At 39.5% G+C, this 15960-nt stretch overlaps 1 protein-coding gene across 1 annotated transcript in view; it reads left to right on the plus strand.

The window, feature by feature from the left end:
* LOC117759175 (glypican-5-like) overlaps positions 1-15960 on the plus strand; it is a 117053-nt gene that overhangs the window by 59116 nt on the left and 41977 nt on the right. Inside the window, exons 7-8 of the mRNA XM_034581131.1 lie at positions 628-748; positions 15186-15348. Of these exons, the coding sequence (XP_034437022.1) occupies positions 628-748; positions 15186-15348 (284 nt within the window). The remainder of the gene's footprint in view (positions 1-627; positions 749-15185; positions 15349-15960) is intronic.

A 15960-nucleotide genomic window follows, 5' to 3' on the forward strand; every position in this document is an offset into this window, starting at 1 on the left:
GAAATGTCTCTCTTAGGTAGAACTGCTAACAACTAAGAGACAAATAAAACATGGCCTGTAGCTCCAACTAGAGTCTGCAACTGTTTTATATGTATGCATTTAAAAGCTTATGATGTTTTATGTGTAATGTGTAAATGTTTGGTTGGGTTCTTTCTGTGTGGAGTTTGCATGTTCTTCTAAAGACTTTAAATTGACCATAGGTGTGAATGGTTGTTTGTCTGTGTTTGTTGACCCTGTGATACGCTGGTGACCTGTCCAGGGTCCCCGGGGCCCCCCCCCCCCCCCCCCCCTCGCCCAATGTCAGATAGATCCTATCTTGGAGGATATAGATAATGTGGTAAGGACAATGCATGGATGGATGATATCTTAACGTGAAAATGAACTAGCAACTACACCCCTTAAATAAATATAGTGGAGTACAAAGTACAATATTGCCCAAGGGAAAGGGGATGAAGTAAAATAAAGCAGTAAATGATGTACAAGAATTTGTGCTTAAGCGCAGTACTTGAGTGAAAGTACTGAGTTACCTTGCACCACTGGTATTTCTCTTGTTTTTCCTGTGGTGTTTCTGATGACAGGTGTATAAAGATACTCACAGACTCTATGTCTTCTCTACTCTGTTCACAGCTACACCCTCCGTGTGGTCGGCAATGGGATAAAAGCTCAGAGTGGAAACCCAGAAGTCAAGGTGAAGGACGCCGACCCTGTGATAAATCAAATCATTGACAAACTCAAACACATCAATCAGGTGAGTCACGTCTTCTCTGTACATATTTACTGTGTGTTTATTATATTTCCTCTTTTCTTTCAATTTTATATTTCCATCCCTCATTTCATGATATAACTCTGGCAAATATCACCTTTTGGTAATCTCATAATTTTCTATTTTTCTGTTTGTGGAACATAAAGCCTCCTGTCAGCTCTTTGGCTCATTCCGTAAAATACACAGAACCTGGTATCTCGTGAAGAGATGAAATCTGTCACGAAAACCTGTAGCCCTTTACACTTTTACATTTCCAAAAAAAAAAATCCTTGATGAAATAATTCTTTCATATCAACTTTCATATCACCGGTAAATTCCAGCTAATAGAAAACTACTCTCAAATGCAAAATCATATCCAGGCGTTGAAAAACAAAATCAATCATGACGCGTTTAGAAACCCATTTGGTCTCGATTGTGCGTCTTCGTATTTACAAAATTCCTCCTCTGCTCTTTGTCGGAATCAATGTTGCTTTTCTATCACTCAGTCCATTTTGATGCACACTTGTGCGACTGTGGCTCCTCTCAGTGCTGTTTATCTTTCAAGGATGATGAGATTAGGGCAGTTTACGGGAGCACTTTCTCCTCTGTAGTTTCAGTAACAGCTGCTGGAGCCGTCTCTGGCTTGTTTCACTGCCGCAGCAGCAGCAGCAGATTTGTGAATCTGTTGCTTTGGTTTCCCGAGTGGCGGACCGAAGGCCAGGTCATCTCTCTTGAACTCGTGCTGGCACCCCCCCCCCCCGACTAATTCACACCATCTGTGGGATGTCAGAACACATAAATCTATATCATAACTATTCCAGAGCTCCTGATCTGCCTTGTTGACATTCAGTGGGTACATGTGTCTCTCTGTGTGCGACGTTATATCTTGAATTTGTTACTTTGGATGCCCTTGTGGTTCTGAGTACAGTTGCCTCTGACAAGGAGCTTATGTCTTTGTCTGTTTATTTGTTTTGTTAGCAGGATTATGCAAAATCTACTCAACCCATTTCCCTTATATTTTGTGGAGGGGTGGGACATGACCCCATGACTCTCAGAGAATAATTAATGGATGTTGATGAAGAAAATCAGACACGTTTATGGGACTGATAGTTATAATTAAATAAACTGGTCTGGTGAATTTAAATCTGGTTTCATCAGGGAACAATACTCTGACTGAGTGTCATTCCAGTTAATAATAAAGTTTATGTAAAAACTAAAATATCAAACCTCAGTTATAACGACTTGGGAATCATTGCCTTGTATTGGCCCACATATTGGTATCAGAATGTTTTTACTCCTTCATATTAGTATTATCCTAAGAATGTGTCAGAGGCAGTAACACAGTCAGTCCCTGTGGGGATAGAAGCTTTGTAAGTCATCAACTAAAGATAAAACACTTTGGGCAACTTTCAAGGTAAAATTATAAGTTTAAATATCTTAACCCAGCGAAAAAAGACATTCAGTTTTTTGTGTCATAACCTTTTTACCTAGGGCAGTTTACAACTTACCTCTGTGCCCTTTAAATTTATTTACTGGACTCGAACTGCTTAAATTATAGTAAAAATTCAAATAAATATTTTGGTATGAATAAAAAAAAAACAAATTCCAACACTGACTTCCTGGCTGTCAATTTTCCCTAAAAATCTGCCGACTGTGAATTCACTGTAATGTAAATGAAATTTCCTCAGTGAAGGCAGCATGAAATGAAGGACACAGTTTCAACTACACATGTGCTTTTTCATCCTATTAAATTGGTTTTTTTTCTGTTATGATCACACGTTTAACTAAAGGCTATTTTTATATTATAGATATTGTCAGATTGTTCTGTGTAAAGATATATAGCGCTTTGGCTCATTCAAAGTGGCTGTCACAATAATTTTTTATAGTTGATTCATTCCACCATTTAGGCTCAGACATACATTTAGCATATATTGAATAACATGAGTATAATAACAACATAACCATCATAAATTGTCAAAGTATCTGTATAAAATAACTGAGATTATAACGACAAATGATGCTCCTGGTTTCACCCACGTCTGATGCTCGTCAAAAGTATATTTACCAAAGTTAGAAATACATTATATTTATATAAGGTCAGTGACACCAAACAAAAGATGGTGCTAATTAGTCCTGCACAAAATATTCTATTGATAGTAACCAGATAAAATCTCTGTGCATATATGTAAACTAAACAGAAGTAAAATCCAATGCATTTAAGTCAGTTTAAGTGTTTGTAAATGATAAATGCAGTTTTGTCCCTCAAAAACAAATAATCTTATTAAACTGCACATGATAGTGTGAAAATATGAGTGAATATCATGACCAACAAATTCTAAAAGACATTTAATTAAATCTTAAATGATGACTTATGTCAATGCAACATTAACTAGAGTCACATGTGACATTGTAAAATGCGTAAAGCACAAATAAGGAAACTAAACAAACAAACAAACAAAAAAAACACTTATCAATATATATTGATCTCACATTGTAAAAGCAGAATGTTTGAATGTCTTGGTCGAGGAAGCTCTTTGTGAAAAATCCTTCAATGAGACATTCGCAGACTCAGGTAAACAAATCACATTTGCAGACGAGATTCAAGGTTTTGCTGCCTCTCTTTTCCATTGACTTTGCTTGTTGGGTCTGAATGCAGCCAATTTAAAGTCTCGTCCTGAAGTGATTGGTTGAAGTGTGATCGTTCCCTTCACTCCAGTCCAAAAAGCTGTTTTTTAAATGGGAACCCTGATAAAGGGGCCAGTCGTATAAACACAAGTGTCTCTGCTACCTGATTGATTGATTGATGAAGTCACAACATTTGTCAGCTGACAGCAGTTCCTCAGTGATGAACTATCACAGGTTGGTTGGCCGACTGGTGGAGTGTCGTCATTTGGCTCTTTCAAAACAAATTCGCTCGAACATTTTGAATAGACCATATTTACACGGCGGCCATTGTCCTCTGGCATGGTGCTCTGGGTGGGAAGCTTGAATACTGTTGTGAAGAGATTAATGTTACTGCTGTGATCCAGGTTTATATAAACACAGAGAATCTGACAAACTGTTTTCATTTCACTGCTTCTTAACGGATCAGAAACCGAAAAGAAAGTTAAAATGTGGAGGTTTTAAAGATGAACAGCCTATTTGATAGCTCCTAAGCTACCATCAGACAACATTTAACGTTTGCTTTCAACCACTTCCTTTCTCCCAGATGTGCATTTATATATATAAAAAGTCCTTGTGGCTAAATAGTGGTTGAATGCTAACATTAGCTGTTATCTAATGAGCTGTCAAATATGTTGTTTAACCTTGAAACCAACTTAGCATCTTTGTTTACGACCTTTAGCGACCTTATTTTTAAAAAACGCCTGGAAATCCATTCCACCGGAGAGAGTGCAAGGCACCTCTCTATGGACACATTGATCTTACGTCCATATACTAGGTTGTGACCTAGTCTTGTTGTGAAAAAGAAAGTTTGATTTTGTAGTTAAAGTCTACTTGTGCTGAAAGTCAACATTTGCCCTTCTGAACAAGTGTTGTTTGCCAAATCCTCCTGTTGTGTGCCAGCGCTGCCTCAGGGAGGAATAAAAATAAAGATGCTGTGCCTGTGTAGTGGAGTAAATGGTGCAACTTGTCTGTTTTGTTTATAGTCATGATGGTAACCGTCCAGATCTCTTGTTCGGTAAGCTGTTCCTTGGTCTGAGCTATTTCAGGACTTTGTTTGGGTATTTTGGGAAATAAAGATGCAAAAAAACTGAAATGAATTTTCATCTCAAGTACACTTAATCCAAATTACACCCAATCACTGGGTCAAAGTGATTATTAAGAGAGAAGTGTTTTGTTTCATAACACACTGATTTACAAAAATCATTTAGATTACATTCAGGGTCTGTTTAATCGCAGTCACTGCAGTGAATTGGACACAATTATTTGAAAGTATTATCAAATTTGGCCTAATAAAGTTAGACCTGCCAGGTCGCTGATCACTGTAGGGAGCTGGGAGTAGAACCGCTGCTCCCTCACGTCGAATGGGGAGAGTTGAGTTGGTTCGTGAATCTTATCAGGATGCCTCCTGAGGGCGCCTTCCATTGGGGTTTTACTGTTGTACAGCTGTGAGGAGACCCAGAGGTAGACCCAGATTTTGCTAGAGGGACTACATATCCCATCTGGCTTGGGAACGCCCTCAGGAGGAGCTGGAAAGCATGGCTGGGGAAATCACGCTGCTTAGGCGGCGGCCTCCGCGATTCAGACCTGCATGGATAAGTGGAAGAAAATGGATTGGTGTAATTTTGATTGGTGGATGTGGAGATTACTCGATTTTTCAAGTAGACTACGGCCAAGTTCAGACCAAATTGAGCTCAAGTTGTATTGCAACATGCGAGCCCACATTACTGACAGATGCTTTGTCACAGGAATGCTGTATTTCTGTTGTTCCATTGTCCTATTGTTCTATTGAAAAATAAAATAGCGTTAACTTTCCAGAGATGTCAAATCCTGTCTCTGAGTATCCAAACTGCTCCGCTGTGTTTTGGCGTCTGATAACCCTTTAATCATTCATCTGTTACTCAAGCTGGACCTCCTGGATCACATTTCATTCCCTCACTGGTAATTTAACCAACACATCCTCACCAACACTAACTGTCACTGTTTTAATGCAGAGCTCAATGGGTTGTGTCTCTCAGTGGTTGTGTGGATTGATACATGATCAGATAGAGCTGGTATCTGTTCATTAGACTGATGAAGACGGACTGAAAAAGACGTGAACACGCTGTGCGGAAGGTCCCATTTCTCCGAGTTGTGAAGTCGATGTTCCGACTTTGGTGTGTTCAGGTGCTTTGAAGTCAGAATGTGGAAAAAACATAGATGCTGGAAACAAAATGTTGTATTTATGTGTTTGGACTCGTTTAAACAACACCATGACACCTCTTTCCAGTATTTGCATAATATCAAAGAGCAAAGAAAAAGGCTGAGCTGCGACAGGCATATAAATAATTCAAAATGTGCATGTTAATCATAAAAATAGCGGCTAAAAAGTCTGGTGTGAGCTGCGTGTGAGAGATGGACATCCAGTTTGCAAAGTGACAAAAGTGTAACACTCGACAAGTTCACATGAGAAGCTAATATTTAAAGTTGCTTGTAAAATGATGATTATTTGTTGATAAGTTATGATGTCAGCAACTTGTGTCCCAACATTTTCGACAAATTGTTTCAAAATGTTGTTCCAACTCAAGGTGGTGTTCATGTGCATTTTTCCAGTCGGGAACTAATTTATTCAATTGCTCTGACGCCACATGATTTGATTTGATTTGATTTCACACTGTTGAGTCCAGACTTTCTGAAGCAGAAAATGTTTAAGAAAGCTAATTAATCAACATGGTATCTAAAATGTAAAAAAAAATCTAAAGTCTAATGTAAATAATCTTGTTACATCAGAGAAATTGCTTTTCACACGAGAAGTCCTCATTGAGGAAGGTGAAATCTTACCAGGGACTTTCTATATTATACATCTGGTGAGATTCATTTAACACCTTGTGTGCTCACAGTCCTTGAGTCTAGTTTTGATTAGCAACCAGATGGGACTTGATTCACAAATGGTTCTGTTTGGCATCTCATTAGCTGCTGAAGTGTTTATTTGACCTGACCTGTATTATATTTTATTCTTTTATTCATCTGCGGGTTTTAAGGTGTTGAAAACATATTTTATGAGGAACAGCATGTTTTGAAGTCTTTTACTGTGCAGAGAACAACAGGAAGTCCCATGTAATGCACTGATACTGTGACTGTGTGTAGATGTAAACAGGGGCTTGAAGTGGAAATGTGGGTCAAGTTGAGTACACTGTGATTTAAAATGTAGGCATTGTTAAGTGGTTGGTCTTCGAAATTTAAATATATTTATTTATGTTTGATGGATGAAGTGGATTCAAGTGTGTGTAGGTGTGTGTGTGTGTGTGTTAGTGTAGGTGTGGGGGGTTAATGGCAGCTCGGTTTACAACCAGCAAAAACATCAATTACATATACCAGTGCACACACTTTCTATTGTACACATGAGTGACTGTGTGCACATCTGGGTGTCCCCTACGCAGTATATTACGTCCATAAATCACCATAGTATTGGTGCACCTTATTAATATGATGGAACTTACCGTAAAGCACATGTGCGCCTGTGCATGAATGGCAGGTTGCCTGTTTGAACGGCTGTGCACTGTAATATGGCTGAAAGTGAAACGCTACCACCTTTAAAGACGCCATTGGCAATTTTTATAGGATAAGAAAAATGTATCAATGCGAAAGTTGATTTTCATGTTTTTCATCTACATATCAGAAACGTTCTTTACCATTTCCATTTATTCGACCTTGACTAACTACTGGGGGGAAAAAAACACTCCCAGTTTCCTCAGGACCAAATGTAAATGTATCATTACTATTCAACAGCAGAGACTGCGGGAAAACACAAAACAGCAATGCAGCTATTGACAAATTCATCATGCGATCGGAGCGTACAAACTCTAGATTTCATCATCTTGCTCATCAGCGGCCCTTTCCTATGAATTATTTGTTGGCTCCCTTCCTCCTTGCCTGTCCTCTCCTCTTGATGTGGTAAAACCCATCAAGAATCTATAAGTAGGTCCTGTCCCTGTGTCTCTCAATCAAAATCAGGGGCAAGCAGCTCCTCATCCAGTCTGTGGCCTGAATTATTTACCAGTCATTGATGTGCTGGTTGACCAGCAGTTTTGCTTGTGAATTATTCATGCTCTCTCTCCTCTTAGACCAAAGGATTAACACTGGTAATGTATTCACATTTTGTTGTGCTCCTAAATGTGCATAGCACATCATAACATTTGACTGTAATAGAAATCCAGTTCAGGAGCAAAGGCCACCCTGGTTATAACCATCATCCTGTTTTCTCAAGTTATTTCACTCACCACAGCTTCTTATAAATTGAGTTTATTCGTCTTGGCATCCAATGAGGAATCTGTGAAGTCAGATCCATCAGGACTGTAAAAGTTAGTCTTAACATCAAAACCTATGATGTTATAATCAATTTCCTCATCTTTATCCCCATGAATTAGGTGCATTAAATTAGATAATTCCACCTACTGCTATTCTGGAGTTAACAACCTTATCTTAAATGATTTCATGTGCATAGCCATGAATAAAATCCACTTTAAGCAACAGCAGGATAATCCTGTTTGTGTCATTGGTCATAAATTGCTACATTCAAGCTTCACCGTATTAAATAATGTAAGAAAACCACATTTAAATATATATCTACTTTTAAAATTCAAACAACCTTTGCATATAACATTTAGATGTTGTTTTTTTGTGCCCTAGGAAAATTGTTTCAGGGGAAATGTAATGCCAATACAATTTATATCAAAACAAGAAAGGCACTTGGAGAGTACATACACCTTTGCCAAGGTTGATGTACACAGACATTTTCAGCAAACTGCTTCACATTAAACACAGGCATCTGGTCCGGATCTACACCAAAATGTAATCACTTCCTCCCTGACGAGTGGTGATCCGTCCAGTAGTCTTTGCATAATCCTGCGAACAGACAAACAAATGATAGATGGAGACGTCACCTTCTTGGCAGAGAGAAATATGAGAAAATTACATCAGAATAATATCTACTTTTAAAAATCAACAACAATTAACGTACAACATCAATTCATTCTTGCCAAAACAACTGTTTCAGGAGAATTATAATTTACACAATTTCCATCAACATGATCACATTGGTGTCATGTTCTCAACCAGTATTTTTTGTCAATGTCACCAAATTAAGTTTGTTCAGTAAAAATACTGATACCTTTTTTTTGTGCATTTAAATCTTCACTGTTGTTTTTCTTTTTTCCCACCACACCCATTCGTAACACCAACAGCACGACGAAGATATGTTTGATTGTCGCTCAATGACACATTTTTAATAGTTTTGGAAAACAAAGCAGGTCTGTTGCGGAGTTCAAGAGACCTTTATCAGGCTTTAGTAAATTATGTGATTGTCAGTTTTGGTCCACGGGATTTGTCGGCAATTCGAAAGATCACCTGCAATATCCTTGAAATTCACCAATGTTCGAGCCGCAGGACAGAGGATTATTTTGCACAATAATTTTATTATATAAAAAAAAAGGAAATACATGATATTCTAATTTCCACTCCAGCCTCTCAGTCACTGACCTGCTGCCTCTCTGCTGCTGCTGCACTATGGGTAGGATAAACACCCTGTCAGTGCTGCGGCTGCAGTGAGGGCGATGGAATATGACAGTGTGTGTCGTGGGACCATGCTCACATCCTGACACTTCTCTCCTCCGACTGGCAAATATGATCATTGTAAGATCTTCTCCCCCTCCTTCTATTTACAGATAGTAGGACACGTTCAAAGAGAATACTAATGAGCTTAAAAATCCACGCAGCTTGATTCACCGCTTGGAAGGTGTGATTAATTTTGCCACATGACAACCTGCACCTCTTTAGGAAATGTGCTCTATACATAATGTGCCATTTTAATCAACGATAAATTTACTGTATGTTATTACCTGTCACTGGCGATCACTTTGAATTCCTTGCAGTGCGTGCTGGGTAATATAGACTAAATGGTGGTGTAGGCAGGATTCATGCAGTCGTAACACGGCCATCACCTTGTTCCATTACTGGAGCCGCACCTCAAATACACACATGAATGGATTGAGGTCACAAATTGGAGTTGACGGCTGAGTGGAAAATTCAGGCATTGGACGATGGTACAATGAGATTTTCTCCGATGTATGACATTGTTTTAGAAATATAGTAATACCTGCGATCGTCTCCTTGAAAAACATGTGCCAATTAAGTGACACTTTATACACTGCACTATACATAGAACTATATAGATTGCATGTATATATTTAATGTGTATGAGTGCACGTACTTCTTTCTGTGTGTGTGTGTGTGCGTGTGTGTGCGCGTGCGCGTGTGCGCGCGCGCAATTCATTATTCTGACTACCTGTGGGAAGAAGCTGTCTCTGAAATGGGTGGTGCGTGATTTAATGCTCCAGTAGCATTTTCCAGATGGCAGCAGTGAGAATAGTGTGTGGGCTGGATGACTGGTGTCCTTGCTGATGCTTTGGGCTTTCCTTGTACAGCGGGTAATGAAGATATCATAGAGGCAAAGTCGGTCTCTGCCAGTAAATTTTTGATGCCGCCTTTATAGTGATTTGCCGCAGTTTCCAGTCCTATGCATCCACAAGTGCCAAGCCATACCGTGTGATACAGCCTCGGTCCCCCGTGCCCAATCTTTTGAGACGCTTCACGAATGAAGGCCCGTGTTGTGATTTTCTCAGGAAGCAGCTGGTGTTATGAAAGAGTTTGCCATGTGTGCAGCGGTGAGTTTAGAAACTTATACATAAGTCAAGTGGCAAAGATAATATTGAGGGTGGGGGGTCGCAGGTTATCAAAGGCAGGGATCTATATATCGCTTCTCCCTCGAGGTACGCAGGAGGGGGTGGAGCTAATCGTAGCAGACATTGGGCGAGAGGCGGGGTACAGGCCGCCAGTCCATCACAGCTCCGACACACAGGGACAAACAACCATCCACACGACAACAAATGTGTCCCAATCAAAAAGATATAATACTCACAGGGAGACAATGGGTGATTTCACAAACAATAAATCAAAGCAGGAGATTTATCATCTTAGTTCAGCTTGTTAACGTTCACTAATGAGCGCTGGAGACAAAGCACAGCTGAGGCTGAAGGCTCTGTTCTCTATTTATTTTGAAATTGAGATAAATTTAATTGGAAATTAATCATTTCCAGATATTTTATCTTTCTGGACCAACCAATTGATCAATATTGTCATCCTCAGTGCCATGCGTCTTAATAAACCCATAATCTAATGGGGGAAATTATGAAAGAACATGTATTAAACGAGCGCGCGATGTTCAAAAGAAACATATCTGTTGTTTGCGTTGTTCAACCATTTTCCTAATTTCCATTACACTCTCACCTCCTGTGGCCAGTGCTGTTTTATCTTAATTATTGCTAAAGGCAAACAACAGACTCTCAGCACTTTCCTCCTGATTGTGTCTCCTGCCGTTGATCAAACAGTGACTCCGGAGTACGGCTGATAAAATGTTAACTGACTGGGGTCGTTGTTGCCATAGTTACCTATGTGGTGCATTTACTTTACTACTTCTCTTATTACTAAGTCGAGAGGTGGATCCGCTCTGGGATCTTTTATAACTAACTTTCCCTTGAAAAACATTTTAAAATCGCTGCAAGCTTTTGGTCTCACAAGCCTGTGGACATAGTGTAACACATGGTTTCAGACGAAAAACGCACAATCACAACAATAATTTCCTACCTCGCCGTCCTCGTCCTCTGTGATGGAGATGGAGAGTCGGTGCCGGGAGTTCACAGATGCACAAAACAAACTCTTTCGACCTTCCCCTGCTGTTAAATTGATGCCACCTTAACCCCTCCTCAAAGGAAGACTCACCGGAGGCACTTTGTTGAGATCGGTCGGGTGGTGAATCAGTGCAGTGCTTAACAGTCTCACTATTGTTAATAGTTGTTTCTTTCTGCTCAATGTCAACCTTATGCGTTGGTTGTGAAAGCCCTTGAATTATAATAATTCTTCCAATCAGCCGGTTTCATGAAAGAAATATCGGCAGAGGCAAATCAAAGGTGCGTTAGTGCCAGAGGGACGACCACCACTGAATATGGAAATCAAGACATTAAAGAAGCGTCACAATTTCAGCAGATAAGTGACTGATTGAAACATGGATTTAATCACAACAATTAGCTCCTGTTGTTTTTGTTAAAACTGACAGATATGGAAGGTGTTTGAATTTGCGTTATAAGCAGCAGCTGCGGTAAATTAACACGACCGGGGGGGTGTTAGAATAGAACTACTAATAAAGAACAGTAAACAGTCTGGGTTCCGAAAATTTCCTACAAAGTGCGCAGTCGAGCAGTGCTGTTTATGAGCACACGGACAGTTGTGTTAGTGGGGAGAGTAATTGGTATTATTTTGGCTGTGCTAACTCTCCACACGCTGCAGTAACAGCCACAGGCGTGCCCAGGGGTGCCCGCTCGGAGCTGCTTCTCATCTGGAGCTGCACTGAATGAATCAGAGCACCTGTCTCACAGCCGGCGTTACACAAAACCCCCATGTCATCCGAGGAAGTGAGGCTAATAACACAGTTAGGCCATTCGGGCTCATTTCATTGTGTGTCAGAAAGAGCAGCAGTCGTTCCTCCCCCGGCCCTGAAGAGTAAAAGAGCTGAGCAGTCGGCTGACAGACATGGTCAAACATGACAAATGTTTCCTCGGCTTCGCAGCAAATGAGTTTGCGGTGAAAAACCATTAGCTAGCAACACCCGATGAATTATTCACCACTGTTTGATGCAAATTGCGTCATCAGTCGGAAACCGCACAAACCCCAAACACATGCTTGGGTCTTCTATAAAATGTATAAAGGAAATTTGTATAAATTATAAATTGTGGGGGTTTGTACTCAGCCATTCACAGCTGAACTTGTGAGATATTTACATTTCTCTTTCATCCCCTTATTTCTGTTAACCCATTTTATAAGCTGCTTTCAATTTAGTCCATTTATGGATCATTTTGATCAAAAATGTTGAGGGATAAGGCTGCTGATCTTATTTGTATGCAGCAAGGGCACCACGCGTACAGAGGCTTGACTCCTCCTGCAGCAGCTGCAGCTATAGGTGCAGTTCTGACCTGATTTCATGCTTGAACCATCCTGTCAATAAAGGCAAAAATGCAGAAAAATTGAAACTTAAATAAATAATAAACGTACACCAAAGCTGAACCCAACTCAAAATATTACTTCAATAGGTGACATGTTAATTAAGTTTGTTCAACTTCAAGTTAAGTTATACTAACTTTAATTTGAAAAAAAACAATACTATACTATTCAGTAATTTTTCAAGTTTTTGAACAATTTTCAAAAAAAACCAACAGAGGTATACACCACAGATAAATGAGCATTATCATGCTTTGGCTTGTAAGTAGCATTTATTTATTATTAATTTGATCCTTCTTTAGGTTTTGTTGACAGTCTACAATATCTAGTTGGTTCCAGTTCCTTCAATGTGTGTGGATGACAAATTGTATATGTCCAATTTGTAGAGTGGGATTATGAAATATGCATTCGGTCGAGTCAATCTATCACAGTTTGAAATCACAGGATCTGAGGTCAGGTCAACTCTCCCATGATTCTCCTCATATATTAAAGTTTCTAGAGAACAAAGTCGGGAATTGTGGCCTGACCTAAGGTCATGTGATTCATCTCTGCATGTGTGATTAGAAGCTGCACTTCTTCCTCTTTCACACATACTGTACATGTGTCTCATGTATATACATCTGAAGCTTTCACTCTCTCATATAAGTGGATCTTAAAGCTCAGGCTGCACACTGTTTCCCATATGGAGATTAATTACTGGACGATATTATTTCCTTTGAAAATGAGTTCAGCGTTGTCAGTTTCTGAACTCCACATACTGAGGCCTCTGTAAGCAGGTTATTACAACTAACGATAAGATAATCCTTTATTAGTCGCACAGTGGGGAAATGTTACAATGTTACAGCAGCAAGAGGGCCATCAAAAATAGACATCAGTAGTATGCAGTAGTTATGAATGCAAGGAGATATAGAAAAATATAAAAACAATAAATGGAATAAAAATGAATATGTACAGTGTGAACATATGTACAGTGAAATGATTGCACATAAGCAGTTAAATGTCAGACAGGAATGAATATTGCAAAGTTAAAAAGTGAAACCTGAGTGAATACTTATGTATCGACCAGCTTTAGTAATTCTGATCAAGATAAAGAAGGAAATAAGATGAGAGCAACAAAGAAGGTGTCGGATTGATGGATGGACAAAACACTTTCTCATAGGAGACTGCTGTTTGTTTCCCAATTGTCAAAATATGCTGCTGTTGTTGTTTTAAGCAATGACGGCCCCCGGAGCATTTCAAGGGACTTTTGGAAAAAAAAACACAACCAAACAACATCCTTCCAAATGGCGCTTTTATTATCAAAATCATAAATATTTATGTGCATAACATAAATAAGTACATAAATACAAACGCCCACCACCATCCCAGACACATCGTACACACATTTAGATGTTGTAGTCTTCAACCAAACCTCTAAAATTATGATGCTTCTGGCAGAAAGTTAGTGGCTTGGGGTCTTGTTAGGGGGTTTCCTACCATGGTTGTTGTTACGGTCTCCTGTACATATCCAATCTTAGAATTTAAGGAGGTTCTCACAAAAATTATTATTGCTGTAGACTGATGCAATCAGCCGTTCTCAGGGGCCCCGGGTAATTGCCTGCTTTGCCTGCCCTGTTGCACTCCTAGATCGCTCTATAACTGGATGACAGAAGGTCTGAAACGTCTTGTACTAGTTCACTCTTGTGGGTCATATCCAAGGGGAGCAACAGGTTTAAGTTGGAGGACTTTCCCTGACCAGTCCTTCACCTCCTGGACTTCAGTGAATCAATTCAGTCAAGCTCCTAGACCAGGCTAATCGCATGCACCCCAGAAACTCATTATTCCACATAATGTGTTCAAGTTTTGGTCTGATTTCTGATGTAATTGGAAAGAAAATCATGGCAATTACACACATGGAGGGAGCGCTGAGATTACCCAAATCCTCGACGTTCTCCGTCTTCCGACCTGTCACCACTGAGGAGCGCAGGCTCCAGACAGGCTAATTACCAGCACAGATATGTCCCAGCTCAGCCATAGTCGCAGCCCTGACACTGCAGCTCCCCTGCAATGAACCACAACAGCAACTAATTAGCATAGACACTACCTTTATGATCAACACAGAGCATTCTCTCTTGTTTCCAGTGACGTACCGTGAATTTAAATGAGCCAATTAGCGTATGCATTTCCCCTGGTGTCGAGTTCACAAATCCTTTGATTGAGATTTTCCTCCACAGCGGTACAGCAGAAACTTTAGTCGACCTGCAGGTCACCGCAGCTGAGTGGGGTGAACGTCATGTTACTCGTGCTTTTGATTCATTAAAGTGGTGCTTGTAGGTGGTGGCAATAAGGATAATTGTAGATGCTCAGATGCTCAGTTTTAAGAAACATTAATCAGCCAGCCAGGCTATTTTAAATGTTTTTTTTATTTAAAAGTTGCATTAAAAAGTCAGGATGGCGGAAAAAAAATCCACAACAGAATTCCATTTGCAGTACAATTAGTTTTCTATTGCCTTCCTGTTTTTATATTCTATATTGTCCTTTAGAGCCCATTAGAGGACTTTGTTCACTGTCTCCTGCTGTGAATATGAAAGTGAATGATTCCTAGTAGCAGTAAAACTTTTAAGTGTGGACCACTAACCTAAAATATAACTACTTTTAACCAATTTGCATTTATAAAACAATAACAAGTGAATTTTTTCTCTTTTTCTCTAACCAGCTGTTGCAGGGAAAGTCCATTCCTAAACTGGGCTCACTGGACCAGATTGAAACAGGCAGTGGAGACGTGGAGGGACGTTACAGCGGCGACTGTGATGATGAGGACGGTTGTGGAGGTTCGGGTGGTGGTGACGTTAAGAGGAAAGTCTCAAGAGTCTCCAAAAGTAAGTCTCATTGTTTTTGAACAATTAACCAATGACCCTTCACCCAAGTGATTAACCAAACAACCCATATTCTGCACTATGGGAATGGACAATGGAGGGTATAATTTAACTTTTATTTGTATTAATTGTATTGGTTGTAGTTGTGCTTGTGTAAACCTGAAGCTGGAAAGTGGAGCAAAGCATCTATTCTGTCGATATGAAATAAATGCAATAAACTAGGATAAACAGTAAATAAAGTACACTAAATACATTTTTCAAAAGCATACAACTCATTTGAGAATTCAAGGAAGGTCATCAATATTCTCTAAGCACATCCGTTCAAAAGAATTAAATGATAATAAGAAGTAAAACGTGAAAAATCTTCCTTTTAATTTTCAGTGCCTGTGTTAAATTCTGCATTTCACCCACCTGTCTTTACAGAAATGACTGAATTTAAAAATAAAAAGTATAGTTATACGCCATCGACGGCCTTCAAAGGTGTAGTTGCATAATACTTTATTTTAATAAGGCTTGCTCCAGTCTCCGTTTTATGACGGTCATAATAATAGTCATTAAAGATAATAGTTGCTATGGGGACATTATTGCAATCAAGGCCTGTTACTTTATAAATTA

The sequence above is a fragment of the Hippoglossus hippoglossus genome, chromosome 3, assembly GCF_009819705.1.
Source record: "Hippoglossus hippoglossus isolate fHipHip1 chromosome 3, fHipHip1.pri, whole genome shotgun sequence".
Lineage (NCBI taxonomy): Eukaryota > Metazoa > Chordata > Actinopteri > Pleuronectiformes > Pleuronectidae > Hippoglossus > Hippoglossus hippoglossus.